Source organism: Nelusetta ayraudi, unplaced genomic scaffold (genome assembly GCF_046127955.1).
Source record: "Nelusetta ayraudi isolate G7.1 ecotype Tasmania unplaced genomic scaffold, CSIRO-AGI_Nayr_v1 ptg000033l, whole genome shotgun sequence".
Taxonomy (NCBI): domain Eukaryota; kingdom Metazoa; phylum Chordata; class Actinopteri; order Tetraodontiformes; family Monacanthidae; genus Nelusetta; species Nelusetta ayraudi.
The window spans coordinates 497,501-518,833 of record NW_027466083.1 but is presented as its reverse complement, the minus strand read 5'-3'; the positions used below and the strand labels follow the sequence as shown (position 1 = coordinate 518,833).

Here is a 21,333-nt window from a genome sequence, read left to right as displayed (position 1 = left end):
TGTTCTCTCGCCAAACGGACCAAACGTATAGGTCTAATTATGTCCAAACTCGGAATCCGTAGATTGTAAATGTGACGTAACCAGGAAATAAGCGGAGTTAGCCGCAAACTCCGAAGTAATGTGCACTGACAACTCCAGCTTGTAACGGTCCGTGACTGTCTGACACATCCCCGAAACTTCAGCTCCCAACGGACCATGACAGTTGTCCTTCCCCGGGGCAGCTAGAGGGGGCGCACTTCAACTTTTGCAAATCTGTCTGGAGCAACTTGAGTTGCACTTGGGGCTTCTTCGGCATTTCCACTCTGCAGATACTCGGGTTAGTGAAGTTTGAAATCGCCTCCGTTAATTACATTTCTATCAGTGCACTGCAGACATGTCGGCCGGCAAGCTGATGAGAGCCATTCGAGTCAGTGAGTTTGGAGGTCCGTCAGTGCTCAAACTCTGCTCAGACGTCGCTGTTCCGGAACCTGGACACAGACAGGTAAGACCCACAGGTGGTCAGACCCGGCAGCTGTCACCTTGTCCGGTGTGACTGGACACCACTGCAGGGCTAATGGCGCGACAGTGCTCTGACCTTTGCTGCTTTAAACGAAGCCTGACCTTTACCAAACCCCAAAGACCTGATCCTAACTTTAAACCAAACCCTAGCCTTGATAAAAATGAAAATGTGCTACCCTCCATCCCATAATAGTACAAATCGACAGAACACTTGGGACTATATCTATCGTTTGGGTGTTTCTCCTTCACTTATGCTTGTTTTTCGCCTTGCAGCGCAGCAGCAGACAGGTGTTTTACATTCCGAAAGTTACACTGTTGTGTTGCAGGACAACTCGTTTGAGCATTGACCGCTCATACTGCGCAGAAAATAAAAAGGTAGACTGCGCATCAGCATTTCCGGGTGGAAATGACAGACAGATTTTGATCATAACCGCTGTAATACTCGGGTTGTGTTGACAGCACTGAACACAGTCCCTGTCTTTTTTCGCTTGCGTCACAGACAGCAAAAGTGCAAGTAAGTCAATAAACAACAAGAAGAAATCAGTTACTAATAAGGAAGGCTTTAGACTTCTCTTCCGCTAATATATCACTTAGTACGTTTAATACAATTGAAGTCAATTGTTTCATTTGAAACAATTGACTTCATAATCAGTTTAGTTGTATTCAGCTTGAACTGCTACACTTTTTTTTTTTTTTATAACTACACTTTTTATTTTACTTTTTTCCCCAGGAATATTCAGTGAATTACTTTCCATAAGCAAAACATTGTAAAGAAAACCTAGAAGTGCTGACGTACCAGTATTAAACAGCATGTCAAAGCACACACTATTATGTCATAATGATAATAATGAAATTGCAATTCTAATAAAAATGTTATGGTTGATGTATGTTATAAATCATGCACTACCATACAAAGTATATGATATTTATTTTTATAGATCAACTCTGTATACCTGATTCTAAGCTTAATGGTAAATGGACTGCACTTACACAGCGCTTTTCCAGCACCTTCATGGTACCCCAAAGCGCTTTACCAAGGCCTCACCCATTCATGTACACATTCACACACCAATGGGTGGCTGCTACCATGCAATCTCATATTAACGTTGGTCAGTGCTGCTCTTTGTGTCCACAGTCAATCTGCCTCTGATTGTTCCCTAGTAACAGCCGCGCCCATTCAAATGAAACTCTCTTGCTGAGTCATTGTTGGCCTCCAGGCCGCTACGAGCCGACGACCCACTTGCTCAAGTCCATCAGCGTCATGATCGTAGCTCACAGTCACAACATTGACATGACACTCGAGAAAAACAAATTATTGCCTTCGTCTGACCATGACTGGACAAATGAAGTGCATGTAAACGCGTCTAAATGCAAAGTTGGAGAGCTCCGATTGGAGATTAAGAGTTTAACCGGCAATTAACCTGCTGAAAAGACTCACATCGCCCCCTAATGTTAGGGAGGAGGACACGTTCCCGTCAATTATTGGATTTTCTCAAAATATCAGAAAAATAATAGCCTGACACCTTGTTTAAAATGCATGTGTGCAGTTTTTATGTCAAGTGAAAGGCCACAATGGGCAGTTTACCACATGTTGAGATTTATTAGCTATAAGATCCAGTTCGTTTTGTGCTCGGTGTGGGTTTCCTGTTACCTTTTGCTTCCCTCTCCCGTCACCCACCTGCTGTTTCTTGATTTCAGGTGCTGATTCGTGTCCATGCCTGTGGTGTTAACCCCGTAGAGACTTACATCCGGGCGGGGACCTACGCTAGGAAGCCCACGCTGCCGTACACGCCGGGTGGAGATGTTGCTGGAATGGTGGAAACTGTTGGAGAAGGGGTCACTTCAGTGAAGGTTTGTGTCCATGACCAGACACTGCAAGACCAGACGCAATAAACAATGGATGAATAAGTTGCTTTCATCTGAGTTGGCCTTTATTAATGCCACAGTGGGGAATTTATTCATACATTACAGCAACAGTATAGTGCAAAATAAGGTGGAACATTCTATTAATTAAAAAGAAATTAGGCAATAAAAAATGATAAAATATTTGTAGGGCAAAAAAAGAAAACAAGATATTTACATCCTATGAAGAGTTGGATTATTGGCAGCTATCTGCATTCTTAACCAAGGAAACACATTGAAACTATATCAGTTGTTTTAAACTGTAATAAATTGGTTAACTATTACTATAAGTTAGATTTTTGATTACCAACATTGTCGATGTCACACATTTAAACTACACTTCATAAAACACATGCAGTTTATTCCAAAACACTGACAAGAGGCTGCAGTCTAGTGAGGAACATGAAGTTTTTTTTGCTTTTTGCTTTTTCTTAGTGAATGTGCACCTGTGTTTTGCAGGCTGGAGATCGCGTCTTCACCACAGCCACAGTTAGCGGAGGTTATGCCGAGTTTGCCGTGGCGGCAGATGATTGTGTACACAAGCTGCCCAACGCTCTGGACTTCACCCAGGGAGCAGCTCTAGGGATCCCCTACTTCACTGCCTACAGAGCTCTGGTTCACAAGTAAGCTGAGAGTATTTTTGGTTATGAATAGCAATTGCAATGATTTATTAAAATGATTTATTTAATGTAAATATGCAAATTATATTTAGGAGTGTAGCCTGATGCACCGTTTGCACCGCTGCCATACAGGCCCTTTGTTTGGTGTTTTTAAGACTGCCAGTATCTTTACACTGACTCAGGGAAACACACAAGAATTTCCATTTTCCTTAATTATTTTGTTTTGTGTGAAACACAAAAGTACATAGTTTGATGTGTTTGTGGAAGTAAATGTATTCAGAAAAACAACACCAGTCTCGTCATTAACTAGCAAGTTGGTGATGTATGTGTGGTGATGCATTGCAGAGCCCACGTCAAGCCAGGAGAGACCATCCTCATCCATGGAGCCAGCGGAGGGGTGATGCACCATCTACCTGGGTTCTGCTTTGGTTACCAGTTGCCATTTATATATCCTTAAAATGTGTGTGTGTGTGTGTGTGTGTGTGTGTGTGTGTGTGTGTGTGTGTGTGTGTGTGTGTGTGTGTGTGTGTGTGTGTGTGTGTGTGTGTGTATGTGTATGTGTGTGTGTGTGTGTGTGTAGGTTGGCGTGGCAGCGTGCCAGTTGTCCAGAGCTCTGGGCCTGAGGGTGCTGGGTACAGCAGGGACGGCCGAGGGATTGAAGCTGGTTCTGAACAATGGAGCTCACCAGGCCTTCAATCACAGAGAAGCAGGCTACATGGACAAAATCATGGTCAGTACACACACACATACACAGACACACTACCTCGCTGCCTTAAAAAGCTCACAGACACGCTTTCAAATTGTTGCCGTGTGACTGTGACTGGCGTACGTGTTCCAGGAAGCCACGCAGGGCAACGGTGCCGACGTGATTGTGGAGATGCTGGCCAACGCCAACCTGAGTAAAGACCTCCAGATGTTGAGCTACGGGGGACGCGTTGCGGTGAGTGCGACAACAATCAGATCCTGCAAGAAGAAGTTTATAATTTTCCATCTTTTTTTGCACTGTACAGTTGCTGCAATGATGCAAATTTCCCCACTGTGGGATTAATAAAGGCGCTCTAGTCTATTCTATTCCATATACTGCCTATAAGTGAATACTCACAGTACAATGAAAGTGATTTGGTTTTCCTACCCTCAGAACAAACAGTTTACACACACACACACACACACACACACACACACACACACACACACACACACACACACACACACACACGTATATATATAACAGGGCTGTCAGTCGATTAAAATTTTTAATTGTGATTAATCGCATTAGTGTCCTGAGTTAACTCGCAATTAATCGCAAAATTCAGTGTATATTTTTTTACCCTGCTCTATAAGTAACTTAACAAAATATGTATCGTGTTTCCTATAATCTAGGAACAATTGGAGAGGACAATAATAATTCCTTCGTGGAAATATTCTATTTTTATTTTTTCATTGGAGCGTTCCAAAACGATTACATACTTATTAAACTGTCCAGAAATTTGAAATTTGTACACACTGCACCTTTAAATAGGCTCAAAGGTTGGATTCCCTAAATTTCCCTCTGCGCTTTACTTTGATCTTGCAGATCGTGGGCTCCAGAGCTCCAGTGGAGATCAACCCCAGAGACCTCATGACCAAAGAGGGCACTGCCGTCGGAGTGGTCCTGTACTTTGCCACAGCGGTAACGAGCCCTTTCTATTCAAACACTTAGTGTTGTTGTTGTTTGACATGTTGCCGTGTGCAGATCCAGTAAAGGGGTAAAAAGTTCCCATTATGCTAAAAGCAAACCAGTAGAAGGAAGCAGGAAGGGTGAGTGACAGATGTCCTGCTGTGCTGCGGCTCCAGGAGGAGAGGAGGGAGTGTGCGGCGCTGCTCTTCTCTGGGATGGAAGCAGGGTGGCTGCGGCCCGTCGTCGGCCCCCAGTACCCCCTGGACAAGGCCCCACAAGCCCACCATGACATCATCGAGTCCTCCGGGGCCTCCGGGAAGATGGTGCTGACCATGTGATTCAATCACAAGTGCCTTCAGGTTATTGGTTTTGGGACAATCATGGTGGTTACTGACAAATGAACGTTTTTATGGGTTTTTGGGTTTCGGGTTTCAACTAAAATCATTGATTTTTCTGTTAAACTCCTAAAACTTTCTAATCGCTGTTATACATTAAAGCACGTTCACATGAAATCACTTTAAGAGATGATTTTTGTTTTACATGCACCTTATAGATTTAATTAAAAAAAACATTTAGAACGTTTAAAACATTATTTTAGTTAATTGAGAACTCCTGCTTTTATAAAATAGATGTTAAAATGTTCTTCTTGGCTGTTCATCATCTGTTTCCATCAAACACAACCATACTATCAGTGGGGGGGAAATCAGCTTTATGACCTGTAATTTTTCTCAAAGCATCTGTGAACTGATAACAAAAATAAAGTTGGTTTAAAAAGAAATAAAAGGAAAAAGCTTTGTGAATTCTTTCCTCCTACTGTTGATAATTAGAGAGGCAAAGTTAAAGGCTCATCTAATAGCTGGGTGATGGGGTCCCTCTCGGGTGACGGTGGGCACTACTGAGCATGCTCGGGTCATGGCCAGGTAACTGAAGCCAGAAGCCAGCAGCCAGTGAATGGCGCTCTGACCTCCAACAGCAGAGCTGCACACTGTTCTAATGGAGCTACTCAGTGGAAGGTGTCATGCTGTGCTGTGCAGTGCAGTGCAGGGACGGAGCTGAGAAAGACGTAAGTAGTTTGTCATGGCTCCACCTGTGTTTACATTCAGTGCATGTGGATCTGTTCGTTGTAATGTAAAATGTTTTCTCTGCAAAAAGGCACATTTCCATTGGATAGAAGAAATTCCTGAGGTGTCGGGATCAATCTAATAGTAGGCTGTCATGAGACGTAAATGAAAAACGTACTGAATGTAATTCCAGTATTTTTAATTTTATGTGTATACACATAAAAGTAAAAATACTGGAATTAATTGCGGACCAGCAAAAGTTGACTTATTCAATTTATGCTGCATTAATTAAATGAATTCAACATTTGATTCAGAGAGTGGAGGAAGATGTTGGTCACATGCAGGGCAAACAGGAATAAGAGCTGAGTGTTGGCCACTGTTTTTATTCTTCATTTGACAACCTGGCTATTTCACATGTGTGTGTGTGTGTGTGTGTGTGTGTGTGTGTGTGTGTATGATTGTGTCTCACACCTAAAATATAGAAACCCTGTGGTCTCTTTGCAGTTAGCAGATAGATACAGGGAAATATCAGGTGATAATCAGGTGCTTATTATTCTGTGTTGTAAAGTGTTGAGCCGTGGATTGGTTTCAGAACAGCCACCAAAGCTGATGTCTTGAACGACACAAAGACAGGATCGCATCTGATTTCCATATTAGGCGAGCGCTGATTGGAGATAAATGAATCAATTTCGTGAAAAACTTGCTCCTAAACTGACAGCGGGTTTTTGTCTGTGCCATGGTGCCGACCATGCTGGGAAAAAATATTGTGAAACTCTTTGGTGACACTGTAATAATGTGGTTTGTAAAGATATAATAGGTACTGTTCACATCATAACAGTAATAAATGCGTTGTTACTGGATTTGTAAGCATATGCGTAATGTGTTTATTGATTGTATATACATACTTGCATACATTTGGGATTAGAGTTAAGGTGAGCCTTCTCCTTAATCCATCATTTACATGGATAAGTGGGAATGTTTTGTATTAAATTAATTAAAAATCAATGAACAGAAGCTGTCACTGTGTTCTTAGATGCCTGGTGTAGTAATGTCGCAGCAGTGCTTTAGAAATAATGAATTACATATTTACCAACAACTCTTCTTCACTCTTTACGAAAGGCTTCAATCCGCATTAAAAAAAACAAAACAAACAGACAGTCTGATCACAAGGTCTGTCACACTCTGTGCATTTATTTGTCATGGATTTCATGACATCATCAGCATGCGGCTCAATGTAGCAGTTCATCCAGGAGGACAGTTCACCCTCACAGAAGGAAGGCCATTACTAAAAGAGCTTTAACAGAAACATGATAGGCTTCATCCTGCCTGTCAGCGTCCTACACACACACACACACACACACGCCGGGCTTGTTGCCATCGTGTCTCTGTTTTGTTCGCCTAGCAACTCTGGAAGGAACGACTAACTGGGCTCAACGGTGATTCACCAGTGAGCAATAAAGGGCAACATGTAAACTAAAGGAATTAATGTTTTTTTTATGTATTGCCCCTCGGCTGTGTTCAGTGTTTCTGGGAGGAAAAAAACGCACACTTATCTGTAAGAGAGTGTGTTTGGGGATGATGATGTCATTACTGATGGTTGCAAATGCAGATGGGGATCAGAACCAGATGGAGGTGGTGGGACTGTTTACTGCATTTACTCGTGCGCTGGATAAAGAACACGCCGCGTTGGAATGTACTGAATAGAGTTTGACATTATTGCAGTTCATAGCGTTAATTTCATCTCAATAGGCCCAAACAGTGATGACGAGTGTGCCGGAGAAGCGTCTGAATCTGGTCTCACAAGTGTGGACGGGATGCAAACTCATCACCATGGCACCTTTTGAGTGACACAACATGATCGGTGAGTGAAGCACACAGCGGACGGACACTGTTCAAGATACAACTGATGCTTAGAAGATCTGTTCTGCTGGGCCACAATGGGTTATAAAATGTGCCGGGAGGGGTGGGGGGGGGTAGCGGAGCAGCAGCAGCAGCAGATGGATTGGAGTGTTTTGGGTGAGCCACCTCATAGGAGGAAAAAAATATATCATGGGATGTGTAGAAGACATGAAAAATAAACCAAAGCAAAGTTACAACGACATCAGTGTCTTTGAAGCCCCACGGTGTTTCGCTCTTTATTGAAATGGCTCTGAAAACGCTCACTATTAATATCATCTCTGCAAGTTCGGCGAAGCGGATTGAAAAGCTTAACGGGCCGCAAATGGCCCCCGGGCCACAGTCTACCCACGCCTGAACTCGGCATGGCAGTCTGGGCAATATGGAGTCTGATCCACAATGCAGGGAGTGATGTTTTGAAAATGTTTGAATGTTGTTCACATGCAGGCGGTGTGCTGATGTTGCTGCTGTCAGTCATCAGAGTGTCTGCCGTCCCAGCGTGTCCTGCCTCCTGTGTGGTTTGCTCCCAAGGCGCCGTCATCTGTCACCGACTCACTCACTTTATTGGTAACACATGTACACACACGTGCTTCCAAAGCTCTGCCAGGCCCTTTCATTGGCCCCCCCATTGCTTTATCATTCTTGACTGCGGCCTTGCCAGTACTCTAGCCTTAACCACCCGGTGAATGTCTTTTATGTTATTGTCATGCAGTGCATCTAATTTGTTTTCATTCTGTTTACCAATACACTGCTACTGTATGGATGTGTGTGTGTGTGTGTGTGTGTGTGTGTTAAGCAGACCCTCAAGATACGACCCAGGCTCTCATGCTAACCGAAGGTTCCATCACCAGCGTCCAACCTGCTTCGCTGTCTGATCTCACCAACATCACAGTTATAGGTCAGTGACTGCATCATGTATCGTGCACTGGGTAAACGTGTGAAGCCGTCGCGCGATGCTATATATATATATATATATATATATATACATATATATATATATATATTCTGCACAATTCATCTCAGCTTTTTCACAGTGATAAACAACTTAAACAACAGGCAGGAGAGAAAATGGACTATTTTGTTTTGCTTGTTTGTTTTGCTTTGCACCCTGCACCACACTAACAATTACGATGTCTGTGTCAATTTCAGCTCTGAGTCATAACCACATCTCGGTGCTGGGTGAGCAGTCCTTCAGACACCTGCCCTTCCTCCACACCTTAATGCTGGATCACAACTTCCTGACGCACCAGGCTCTGCAGGGGGGAGCGCTGACCAATCTGACCCAGCTGGAGGTCCTCGCACTGGGCCACAACCTCATCAGCATGGTTGGTCGTAATAGCCTCATATAAATAATAAAATTAAACACAATTTGATTAGCTCATAAACATGGATTCGCATTTTGCAAGGAACGGCATGCTACAATACATTCAACAGCCTTTGCTGGTTTGTGAATGTGAAAGTCTGAATTGATGCTGAATTGATTGGCAGATGAAAGGAGGCTGGTTCAGTGGCAGTAAAGCACTGCGGAGTCTGAGACTGGAAGGAAACCTGCTCACTAGTTTGAATTCTGGTTCCTTTCCCCTGAATGACCTTAAATATCTGGAGAACCTGGATCTGTCAGACAACCTGATCCAACACCTGGGCACAAACAGGTCAGTAAGTCTGTTGCCTGAGTCTGACTTTCAAAATGTTCACGCGTCTGATGGTCACTTCTCATGCCGTCAGCTTCAGGGGCCTCGTGAGCCTCCAGACTCTGGACCTGTCCAGGAACCGTCTGGGTTCTGCTCCCGCTGAAGCCTTTTCTTACCTCAGCTGGCTGTCGAACCTCAACCTGGACCTGAACTCGTGGAACTGCTCCTGTCAGCTGGTGCAACTAGCTGCCTTCCTGTCCACCTACATACAACATCCTGACAAGGTCCAAAAACTAGACCTGCAAGTAGATTCAACCTCACCCAATGATCACCCAATGAACTTCCCTTATTGTAATTACCAATGTTATCCTCTCAGACCCTTTACAACGGTCGGCGGATGGTGTGTGTGAGCGCAGACAACCCAGCTGTAAGCACAGTGCTGGAGCTGAGTGAGGCCAACTGTGTCCCATCGAACCAGAACATCACAGTGCAGATCGAGGCGACGGGGAGCGTGACCGCGCTGGTATACGCTCGAGATCTGGCGCTCGCCGCGGTCATCTGCTTTACTGGTGAGAATCCAGCAAAATGCAATGAGATGGTTGTTGAAGGGGCTTTTTACTCAGAAGAGCTCAATCTGACCTCATTGGACCAAACAGCGACACAAGACTCAGCATCCGAAGAATAAACACCCTTGCTAGCCCGGTGGTCGTAAACTGTACAACACCCTATTTCATTAGAGGAAGTCATTCTACTCCTGAGACAAATAACTGCGGTGCAGTGACATCCATGCAGGACGTGTTTGCATATCGCTGGAGGTTTCCACTCATGTGGCATTTCATGTTCATGTGACACTTTTGCCACATCACAAGTGTAACTACCGCTGGCCAACTGATGTCAGAAAGGTGACTTTATTAAACGGTTCAATGAAGCACCATTGTACACCGTGAAAACTAAAACACAAACAGAAAATTCTCTTTCAAAAATCAAAAATCAATCAATAATAATAATTAGCAACCTTTAATCAAAATAAATCACGAATATAAAATTCATATATAAAATTCATCACTCGTTTCATTCATTTACAACATCGGTTATGATTTATTCAAAGTTAAAAAAAAAAAAAAAAGGGAACACGAGTGCACATTGTCATGCACACCAATGCAAAGCAGCAATCGGTATCACTGCAAAAAAAAAAAAAAAAAAAGGTTGTACAGGACAAAGGAAAGGAACCTACCGTGTGCGCCCTTGCCCATTAGTAGTTTAAACTCCTTTATCCTTCTGCTCTGTTTCTCCGCTCTGTTGCCGCTCTGAACTGTTTCCGCCTAGCGGACATCAACATCCGGCACCAAAATAAAAGTAACCGTAAAAACATGACGTGATCATTTACAACAAGAATTTTACCATTAAAATTGTATAGATTGTACTGGATGTGATCGCAATGCATTTGGAGTGTGGCACATGCCCATGTATGCTCAAGACAAATGAGTTTGCTCTTCCTGCTGTGCTGCAGGTGGTGTTGGCTTGACCCTGCTGGTTGTCCTGGTCTGCTATAAAGTGTCTCAGTGGAAGAAACTCAAAGGCGATAAACAGAAACAAGAGGAGGAAGAGGAGGAAAAGCGCACAATGGGAAATCACCGAGAAGGTGGCGAAAAGAAGAGAGACTCTTTCTTGAGGACAAATGTTGACATGGCCTGGAACAGGGCAGTGGTGGCGCCAGATCCAAGGATGGAATACGGCAGGCAGCAGTTCCTGTCCAAAGGTGACGAGAGTGATGGCTGTTTCCAGTGTCCAGAGTGCAGTGACAGAGGCCAGGGAGGGACGAGGCCAAACCGGATGAGATGGAGCAACTCAGTAATGGCAGGGTTGGATGCTGAGAGGGACGCAGAGAAGAGGAGAGCAAGGATGACGGCTGAGCTTGAAAGAAACGGTCTTGGGAGACCGCAGGGGGTCTTGAACTCGGCTCATTCAGACAAGTTTCTCACTCACGGCGTCAGAAACTCTCATCCGTGGCAAGACTTTGGCCAAACCCCAGAGACGCTAAAGGCTCACAGAGGTGTGGCAGAGGTCTACACAACAGTCATGGAAGGCCACAGACACAAGACTTTACACTGCAGGACCTGTGACAGGACATACAGACCACCAGAGGGCACTTACGTCAACATGAGAGACTCCGCCCTATTTAGCAGGTTCCCTTCTCAGTACGAAGGGAGTGACAAGCCTGTCAATCCGAACCGGTCCGATCCGGTGAGAAGAGAAGCTAGAAATGTAACATTTGATCTGAGGAGGTCCACACTGGAGCTGAAGGACGGTCATGGTGGAGACGTGAGGGAGGAGGGAGAGAAGGAGGCGAGGCAAGGCAAGTCCAAAGTCCAGCCTGGTCGAGCGGTAAAAGTTAAACTGAACTTGAACCCGTTAAAGAAGAGCAAGGTTCACCCTAAAAGGAGATCTGACCAGGGCCACTCTGAGAGAGGCAGCCCAAAGAAGGGTAGAGATAAAAGAAAAAAAGAAAAAGACCAAGATGTGGAAAAGAAAGAGAAGTCTGGGAAGAAAACAAAGAAGCGCAGCGACAAAGCGTCCAAGGCAGAAGCCTCTTGTGAGGAAGAGAAGAAGGACGAAAGGGAAGAAGGGCGAGCTGATCAGTGCGACCAAGGCGTGAACTCTGAACCTGCTGCTGCAGCCAGCACCCCTGACCAGTCTGCCTTGTCCTCCATTGGTGCCTCTGGACAGGAACACAACCTGCTTGCTGCTCCTCTCCAGTATCACGGAACTGCTGGCTCGACCCTGGCTAGCGGCCAACTAGCCTCGCAGCTCCCTTTATCCCTTTCCATTAGCGATGGCAACCACGGACCCAACCTCTCCCTACTCGGCTCTCTGGCCTCCAGCAGCCTCCCTCTGCAGGGAGGCAACTTCTTGCTCAACTCCACAGCGCCTGTACCGAACCCAGCCCTGAACCCAGGACTCAACCCAGGACTCAACCAAGGACTGAACCCAGAATTGAACCTAGCACTTAACCCAGGACTGAACCCAGGACTGAACCCAGAACTTAACTTAGGACTCAACCCATTACTGAACCCACCACTGAATCCAGAAATGAACCAAGGACTGAACCTAGCCCTAAATGCAGGACTAAACCCAGCACTAAATCCAGGACTGAACCCAGCCCTGAACCCAGGACTGAACCAAGGACTGAACCCAGGACTCAACCCAGAATTGAACCTAGCACTTAACCCGCGACTGAACCCAGGACTGAACCCAGGACTGAACCCAGGATTGAAGCCAGAACTTAACCTAGGACTCAACTCATCACTGAACCCACCACTGAATCCAGGAATGAACCAAGGACTGAACCCAGCACTAAATGCAGGACTAAACCCAGGAATGAACCAAGGACTGATTCCAGGACTGAACCCAGCACTAAATCCAAGACTGGACCCAACACCAAACTCAGGACTGTCTGTTGGTCCAGCAGGTTTGGTGCCCACTAGCATCATGGTCGGTGAAACTAGCTTGGCTCTGAGTGGTTCTTCAGGCAGCGTTGGGAGACCAGCTGGCTCTGATGTCCTGCCATCCCATCCTTCATACCCTGTGCACGCCGGTCCTGTGTTTCCCAACACAGCTAACCTGGCCGTTGGTCCTGCACATGTGGGGTCCCAGTCAACCTTCCCTGACGGTGGTTCTGGTCCAGCACCAGGGCCTGGCCCTCACACTGGTGCAGGGCCACATCCTATGCTTCAAGCAGGCCAGAGTCTCCCTCCGCCACCTCGGCTACCTCTTAGCACAGACGGCTCTCCTGCAGCAGTGACCACGGTGGAGACTCTCTCAGTCAGCCAAACCAGGACAGAGGCGGAGGGGCGTGTCCCTCCTCCACCTGGAGGACTGGCAGCAGGGGAGTCAGGGGACAATGCCCAGGCGACAGATGAGCCTGTATCAGGTGTCATTGCAGCCGGTACGACTACACAAAGCGAGTCTTCTGCAGGCAACGCCACAGCAGCAGCAGCAGCTGCTGGGCTGCTGCAGCAGGAGTACCTGTCGGAGGAGGGAGGCTCCTCCCCCAGGAGGAAGCTGAAGCTGGTGATTCCAGAGAAGATGTCCAGCCGGCCTCCCACCGCTCTAGAGAGGAAGATCCGCTAGCAACTCAGCTGTTTCATTATGCCGGGTTGTGTGTTTTTCTTAATAATTCTAAACATAAGGTGGGGAAATAATATCTCATCTCCAGATAGTTTTAAAGTTCATTGTAAACAAAAAATAATAATAATAATAACAGATGGCAAAATGTTCATGTGCTACCTCAAAGATTCATCAATGGACAATTTCCTTTGAAAAAAAAAGAGATTTTAATCTTTTTTTTGTATATGTTTTTGTACATTTTCAACCTTCTTCTGATAAGACAGTTCACTATGCTGATGAACACTTTCATCCCTTCAGTAGCTTCTCTGGGAATTACTTGAATGAGCTCTCTGAAATGTAAATGTTTGCATTCATAAGCATCTTTAAAGTGCGCCTTATGTTTGCTCAACCAACTTCAACTTGCAACATATGTTGAAATCAATTCCTGGAAAGGTTGAAGAACGCACAACATGAAACAAGCCACTGCTCCTACACAGCTGCGTTATCATCAATGATCAGCTCTGAAGCAACATGCTACTGCAGTGACTTTGATTGTGGCGGCTCTGTGGTGCGTCTTCACTGGCTTGGGTTTCAGTCTGGCGGATGTTGCGTCAAGAGTGTTTGGTTTCGCCGAGCTCGGCTGTCTTGACTGGAGCTTCAAGGCCTCCAAAACAAAGAACCCTTAGTCAGTCACCTGACATGACTGCGCCCCATCAAACGTATCTATTATCTATATCTGCTATTTCTAATCTCTAACATTTCCTCGGACAACCTTCAGCTTTGATAACGGCCCACATCTCAGTGTGCCATTGTTCCAATAAGGTTCTGAAATATCACCATTTACTTGAGTTCAATGGTGCATTAAGTTGGTTCAACATAATATTAGTGTTTTCACTGAATGGGCCCTTGTTTTTTTGGGCCAGGCAGTGTTTTTTCTTTTTTTTATAAATGTGTGAATGTGCACTGCTAAAATGGAATTACCTCACTGGGTATACCTTGTTACACAACATGTGGCTTCTGATCCTTATCCTATGTCTTTACAACTACATGGCGAGTTTCCACAACCTGTCAAATAAACAGTGCGCAGGCATGTTCAACAATCGTTGCTTTGTTGTCCTTCTTCACAATTTGAATGTCCAGTGTGTAAAATGTGGCTTGATTTATGATTTTTAGATTGGTAAAAGCTTAACATAGTGTCCATAGATACATGAATAAAAACGCGTAATTGCCGTGCAACAAACTTAATTTATAATGATTCTCGTATGTGTAGGAATCTCCATAGAGCAACACGGTTGCTGCTGCTAGTTAGCTGCCATCTTGCGCCACCATTTTTGAACGGAAGTCGACCTGACAGTGAACTACAGACCAAAACACGCAGTCGGGCGGTCGTCCTTAAAACTATACACACTAGACCTTTAAACTATGTCTGAGAGATTTCACCAATATTGTGTTCGTTTTGGGCATTTCCTGCTGGGTCCGTCGACAACTTTCCTATATCTGCCAGTAGGGGGCAATGTGTACCCGAAGACAGACGGACGGACGGACATAGAGGAAGTCCGCTGGGAACTGTGTTCATTTAATCAGCGCTTTGTGATGACAAAATGAAATAAAAGTAGTGCTTAATCTGGCCAGCAATTTACCAAAGAACGGTTTTTTTTGTTTTTTGTTTTTTTAATCCGGGACGGGCGGAATTAAACTATTGTTTGGAATCTCACACTGCTAATTGAATCGACTTGCCTCTGTGGAAAAAGACAACCTATTGTATTCCCTCCCCTGAAGTGTTCCAGATGAAGAGGTCAGTTTAGATGGCGAGTTGAACCGCGCCAGGTTTTGCTGGAGTCAGAAGAGAAGAAGTCACCACAGAAGGAGAGTCCGAACCAGACCAGTAGATGCGAAACAGCAGCTTCCACCGTCACCTGAGCTATAGCACCAATAGCACCAATAGCACGTCATGTTAACAATGTTGTTAATGTTAACAGTGTCCCCAGGCGTCGGTGTGAAATTAAAATAGCAATTTTGCCATTAGTATATATGTATATATACATACTGTATACACACATACACACATAGATAGATCTCATTCTCATCCCATTCATGCGCTGTTTAGATTATGTTTAAGTTTAAATAATAATAAGAATGTTTCTCCTGGTGCCTCTTATGAATGGCCACCACATTTAAGTATTACAGTTAACAGTAAAGCTACCACATTAATATTTGTAGAGAATCACTGCAGTGTAGTTGCCTAGAAGATGGTTTTATTTTGTGTTCACTTCTCATTCAGCAAAGCTGCCAAATGCAGTCTCCATCTGCCTGCGGTTTTCTACTGGACAGGTAGCAAATGTGCTGATATTGGAGCGCCGTCCACTGGGGACCAAACTGCTGCTGGAAATGATGAGAACAGTGCAACAGCAAATTTCTGTAAAAAAAAAAAAAAACCTCCTTAAATCATTTTTTTTTTTTGTTGACAAGTCTTTTTGTTCCGTTTGAAGAGCAGCCGCTGAGGATTGTGACTCCTCACATCCCAGCATGCAGTCTGATTTCTGTCATTTGCATCTTTAATTGAACACATGCTTTCATCAAGCCTTTCTCTGTTAACTTAGCTGGGGAAATTTTGAATGCTCATTCACCCCCCTACCCCATTCACTGGAGTTGTTGGTTTTTTTGTCTTCCCAGTCTCATCAAGTGGTTCATTTGGGCTCCGCACACCAGGGTTAAGCATCCTTTTCCTGCTCTCTCCAAACCCCAAATAACTTCACCACTAAATTGTTTTTCACTGCAATGCAGACTTTCAATCTGCACGTTTAAAAATATAAGTAAGAATGCACTGCTCTCTTTAAAGACGGTAATTTCCAAATTTTGAATGAATTTCGGTCTACTTCCAATAATGGACAAAAATTTGATAGAGAAAAACCAAAAACCAAACCAACATTTATCTCACTCTTCCCCCTCCCCTGCCCGCTCCATCCCTGGCTCCGCCTTCAAATAGCCATGCTCCCTTGTGATTGGCCAGCCGCTGACCGTTAGCGCTAGTTAGCGCAGACGATGATGTGACGTAGAAGTCGAGCAAAATCCAAATGGCTCGTTTCACTGCAGCGACACAGACAAAACCAGGCCCTCCACAAGTGCGGGTTGCCAATTTTTCAAACTTGTGTTAGTTTGTGGGCCGGTAACACAAAAAAAGAGCTGAAAAAGTTTTTAATAATAGGGCCCCATTAAATTGTTGTCTGTAACACTGTTAATTCAATGTAACAAACCACATTTGTTCCGAATAAATAATAATACAAAATAATAAAACTACTAATATTCGTGATTCGAAATATTAGTATTTGTTTTTTTTATTTTGTGTTGGTGTCATGAATCTTTTTTTAATCGGCTGGGACAAACATCACAGGACTGCAAGTTCAGTCGCACACTTGGCCTGCAGAAATAAACTAGAGTTGAGAAGCGCATTAATGACGTTTCAGGAGGAAATATTTCAAGACGTGATCCAAACTGACAGAGGTTAAAAATACACACACCCCCCCCTTCAAAGATACTTGTTTTGCAATTACCGCGTCGCTACTTTGCATAAAAGCAAAAGGCCACGATACAAACTCCAAACACGGCGTCGCGGGAGTGGCAAAAGGTGTAGGTTATTATGGTATGCACGGTTAAATAAAGCAACAGCGACACGGAAAACAGAAATAAATGGCATGAAGGAGGCTTTGCTTTTGGAGTAATTACTGCACATCAGTGCAGCGCTGACTTTATTCTCAAACACATTATTAGAATCTAAAAATAAGTAAATCTTCATGGTGGTCGTTGCCCAGGCTGCTTTCATCTGCCAAAAAACACATTAATACAAAGAGATACAGAGCGAGAGATGTGTGTGTCTCTCATCATCATCATCATCATCATCAACACTAAAACAAAACTCCATTTGATTAAAAAACATGAAAACATTGCCAAGCCAGCAACAGTTATAGTTTCTTAAATAGCCTCTGTGCACAGAGAAACAGAGATGACAAAGGGAGACGGCGGCGGCCAATCACACACTCCGCCGTCTCATTAACGCCTCACACACTCGCTCAGTTTGAATCCAAATCAATATTATCAACAGACATATGCCAGGAGGAGGAGGAAGAGGAGGAGGAGGAGCCGTCTTTGTACAAAGGGATACTTTACTTCTATTTCTTCTTCTTTATTTTTCTACCCACCCCAACAAAGAATTGTTTGACATGTCATTATTGCAGAGCTAAAACACACTGGATCTCCAGCCTGCACATCTCAACAATGACAGTCGTCTAATCGTACACAAATTATTCGCAGCCATTTAAAAAAAAAAAAGAAAAAAGCAACGGCTGCCTCAACGTCAGCTTATCAAAGCAGAGCAAATCAGGCCGTTTCTGCACAGAGTCACAATGTGCGCGTGTTTGTTTGTTTTCACACAACGTCCACTGTGACAAAGCCAGGGTTTCATATTTAAATAATCCAAGTCCACAGTTATCATTTGGCCATCAACCCGTTTGTCTGCGTCTTGATTTGGAGTATCTCTTGAAAAAGGCCGAGGGGTTCATTGGACAGCTCAAACATTTACAATGACATGACAGCAACTGTACACTGGCTCCCCGCAGCCTGCTGGACTCGGATGTAAACAGCGTCTTTACAAAATAAGGAGCTGGATATGAAGTTTGAGGGGAAACTAAAGAGAACGTCCCTGTTGGGGGGGAGAGTCAGGCTTACAGTATATACACACACACCTGTTGGGGGCGCTCCACCTCTGTACACACTGTCAGCAGGTGTGTCGTCCTCCTGCCGCTGCTGCTGCTCTCAACATGGTCTCTTCAGGAGAGACACATATACAAACACACATTGTCCCATGTTGTTCCCCTGCTGCTCGGCGCTGGAATTCCACTCATAGACGGAGGCGCTGGTCGCTCAGAGAGAGGCAGGTGGGAGTTGACTGGCAGGGTGAGGAGGAGGGTGAGCGCCAGGGTAGGTGGCCTGAGATTAGCTCAGATAGAGGTGTTTGTCTCGCTGAAGAGCCCTGCGAGGGAGGAAGGAGGAGAGGACGGACAACAAGTCAGACACATCCGACCGACACCTGCACCTGCCAGCGAGCTACTGCTCTGCTTCAACCACGGTTTGCAAGTTCTGTCTGTCTTCTTTCTTCCCATCTCTCTGCACGCACGCACGCGCACACACACACACACACACACACACACACACACACACACACACACACACACACACACACACACACACACACACACACACACACACACACACACACACACACACACTTATAATGAATTTATGGGCAGTATGTTAAGTTTTACCAATACAAAATCATAAATCAAGCCAAATTTTACAGACTGGACCTTTAATCTTTGTGCCATTAGCGTCGTTTTATAAACCAGGGACTCAGAACTGGCTGATTCTGCATTCTTGTTCTCACACACCATGTTCACACAGTGATCCCAATCTCGCACTTATTGTTTCCACGCTGGCGGTTGCATGAAGAAATAGTTTCCGTTCGTCACAGTGCGCTGCATTGTTCCGTGATAAATGCATGTTTATCAGTGGTTGAAAACACCACAGAGAGCTGCGTCCACTGTGCTGTGCTGCGCTGGGACTTTGCTTGGTTTTTATTTCTTGGCCATGACATGATCTCACTGCTCACCGGGGAGCCTCACTGGAGGTTAGCAGAGTGACAAGTCTCTCAGCCAGTGGGCGAGCGATACTGATGGGAATTCCAGTTCTTTTCAGAGAACCGGTTCTTTTGGCCCGGCTCACTTAAAAGAGTCGGTGGCTCTTTCGGCTCCCAAGCGACTCCTTAGATTTTTTTTGTTGCTTTTAATATTTTATGACCAAATGATGTGCTAAAAGAAAAGACTAATGTAGTACTGACTAATGTTCACGATATCCAAATGTGTATCCTAAATGTGTGTTATTTATACACGCAACATGGAACGCAGTGCTGTGAAAATCAATATAAAATACAAAAGCAAACCTACCACAATGCAACTACGTTCAAGTGAAAGAACATCAACAACAATTCACAAGATATCAACAAAAGTTTGCAAAACACACAAAAAGCAACATTCAGCTAAAATGTTTCATTTCATATGTGCAGCGCAGCGCAGTGGCGCTCTGCTCCCAGAGGAGATCTTTGTGCTCTCATACCCACCCGTTGGTGTGGTAGTCGCTGCTCCAGTCCAGAGAGGGGTGGTGGGGGTGGTGGTGGTGGGGGTGGTGGTGGTGGTGGTTGGGCGTGTGTCGGCCCAGCTGGTGGTAGTCCATGGATGACGACGCCATCACGGCCCCGCCACTCAGCATGGCCCCTCCGATTGGCTGGTAGTCGGACTGGAGGGCGGCCGGGTAGCCCTGGGGAGGGGACACAGTGTGTGGTTGGCACCAGTGGCTGATCAGGGTAGCAAAAACACTGAGTCGGTCCGTCCAGTCCGAGACCGAGGCGGTCTTGACACTGAGACCGAGGCCAACCTCCGGTACTACAACAGTAGTTCAGGAAGCAAGACGGAGCACAGCGGACACCGACAATGGTGGCTTTTTCCTCTCAGAATCTTCCAAAGTCATGAAGGGTTTGTGAAGAATACCACATGCACAACGCGTAGGCGATGACAAGTTTGCCATAAAAAAAATGAATAAATGCAATAATTAAGTCGGTTTTCTTTTTCTTTCCTTTGACAGTTTTATTTTAAACACAAAAACACTTTTGGTCCCAAACAAACAACATCCAATCCTAATGTTGTCATAGTTTTAGTTATTGCCATCTTGAGAAACCATTGTGACCCTGTAAGTTACTGTGTCAGGTGTGCTCTTAAAAAAGGGCTTTTTATCTTTTACTTTGAACGGCCTCAATAATATCTGCGTCTCTTGTCGCAAGGCTGATTGGTCGTGAGGCACAAAACATTTCCTGGAAATGAGCCAACGCGTTTGAAAACACGGCGAGTGGAAGAGCTGCGTCCCTTCATCTCTGCTGGCAGACTCACGAGCTGCATTTCCGTGAACACTAGAATTGCTCCAAAGCTAAATATGGCCATAATAAAACACTGGGGATGGAAACGGCTCAGCTTGGTGGTTTTGCACACGGATCCATGTAGCGGAATATCGCTAAAGTGTCATGGAATGGCATCTTGAGATGTTATAGAGTCTACTTCAACAGGGGCAAGCACATGGATTAATAAGCATGATTAGCCCTTTGTTTACAACCTCCCTTAAAAAAATGAACCAGTTTTAGCATTGTGCTGAAACTGGCTGATTGTTGCTCCAGACCCGGACCACCTTCCTCGGGATGTTTAGAGTAGAGTGAGGTGAGAGGGAGGTAAGAGTGAGTGAGGGATGGCTGGGATGAGAGTTGGCTCTTTATTTGCATCCTCATCACCTCCAAACAGGAAGTGCTCAGAGTAACTACATCCTTTGGCTTCACAGCCGTGTGAATACCTCCCGTCTTAATGACAACCTTTGCACCAATGGGAAGATGCAGCCTGTATGTTTTCATAGGAGGGATTGAACCAGGTCGCAGTCGCACAGTGTGTGTGGGCCTGCACTGGTGTGAATGGAAGATGATGCCGCCGTTCGTTCGCACCCTCTTCTGGCTGAATGGCTCCGCGGGTGGAGATGCCGGGGTTTTTTTTTGTTGGTAAAATGAGTTTGTGATTAACGCGAGTGAATGGAGACGCAGATCAGTCGCAGGTTCATCACAGCTAATTACAGACATTGAAGTGTCTTACTGATTTTATCATCTGCCAAGGAGGGAGAGAAGAAAAGGTAAGGACAGATGAAGAGTAGGAGGAGGAGGAGAGCAGAAGATACTTGAGGGAGGAGAGAGATGGGAGTGTGCGTGAGAGAGGGAGAGAGAAAGCGAGAGAGAGAGCGAGAGGGAGAGAGAGAGAGAGAGAGAGAGGGCCTGAAAGGAAGTTAATCTGAGTGTTGTGAGTGAAAGAGGAGAAAGAGCAGGA

General features: G+C 45.0%; 3 protein-coding genes across 4 annotated transcripts in view; 2 read left to right on the top strand and 1 right to left on the bottom strand.

Moving 5' to 3' along the window:
• Positions 1-105: 105 nt before the first annotated feature.
• Positions 106-5,192, top strand: cryz (crystallin, zeta (quinone reductase)). The gene is made up of 8 exons (XM_076031331.1): positions 106-481; positions 2,197-2,349; positions 2,860-3,023; positions 3,366-3,417; positions 3,601-3,750; positions 3,859-3,960; positions 4,594-4,689; positions 4,854-5,192. The coding sequence occupies exons 1-8, from the start codon at positions 374-376 to the stop codon at positions 5,013-5,015; spliced, it is 987 nt and encodes a 328-aa protein (XP_075887446.1). The 5' UTR covers positions 106-373; the 3' UTR covers positions 5,016-5,192.
• Positions 5,193-6,917: 1,725 nt separating this feature from the next.
• Positions 6,918-14,282, top strand: lrrc53 (leucine rich repeat containing 53). Its single transcript, XM_076031330.1, has 8 exons — positions 6,918-7,599; positions 8,082-8,201; positions 8,434-8,532; positions 8,784-8,959; positions 9,123-9,286; positions 9,360-9,549; positions 9,642-9,834; positions 10,776-14,282. Exons 1-8 carry the CDS (start codon positions 7,593-7,595, stop codon positions 13,394-13,396), a joined length of 3,570 nt encoding a protein of 1,189 aa, XP_075887445.1. The 5' UTR covers positions 6,918-7,592; the 3' UTR covers positions 13,397-14,282.
• A 2,793-nt stretch (positions 14,283-17,075) lies between these two features.
• tox (thymocyte selection-associated high mobility group box) overlaps positions 17,076-21,333 on the bottom strand; it is a 42,069-nt gene continuing 37,811 nt past the window's right edge. For both annotated transcript variants that reach the window (XM_076031329.1, XM_076031328.1), the window contains exons 9-10: positions 19,542-19,738; positions 17,076-18,398 (exon numbers count right to left, since the gene is read on the bottom strand). In XM_076031329.1, coding sequence (XP_075887444.1) covers positions 18,362-18,398; positions 19,542-19,738 — 234 coding nt within the window. In that variant the 3' untranslated portion in view covers positions 17,076-18,361. The remainder of the gene's footprint in view (positions 18,399-19,541; positions 19,739-21,333) is intronic.

Bases quoted from the DNA above. Each gene is read 5' to 3' on its own strand.
- cryz (XM_076031331.1), top strand. From the start codon at position 374: ATGTCGGCCGGCAAGCTGATGAGAGCCATTCGAGTCAGTGAGTTTGGA. The intron at 3,751-3,858 runs GTCAGTACACAC...TACGTGTTCCAG, and splicing joins GCTACATGGACAAAATCATG to GAAGCCACGCAGGGCAACGG. The intron at 3,961-4,593 runs GTGAGTGCGACA...TTGATCTTGCAG, and splicing joins GCTACGGGGGACGCGTTGCG to ATCGTGGGCTCCAGAGCTCC.
- lrrc53 (XM_076031330.1), top strand. The intron at 9,287-9,359 runs GTCAGTAAGTCT...TCATGCCGTCAG, and splicing joins CAACACCTGGGCACAAACAG to CTTCAGGGGCCTCGTGAGCC. The intron at 9,835-10,775 runs GTGAGAATCCAG...GCTGTGCTGCAG, and splicing joins CGCGGTCATCTGCTTTACTG to GTGGTGTTGGCTTGACCCTG.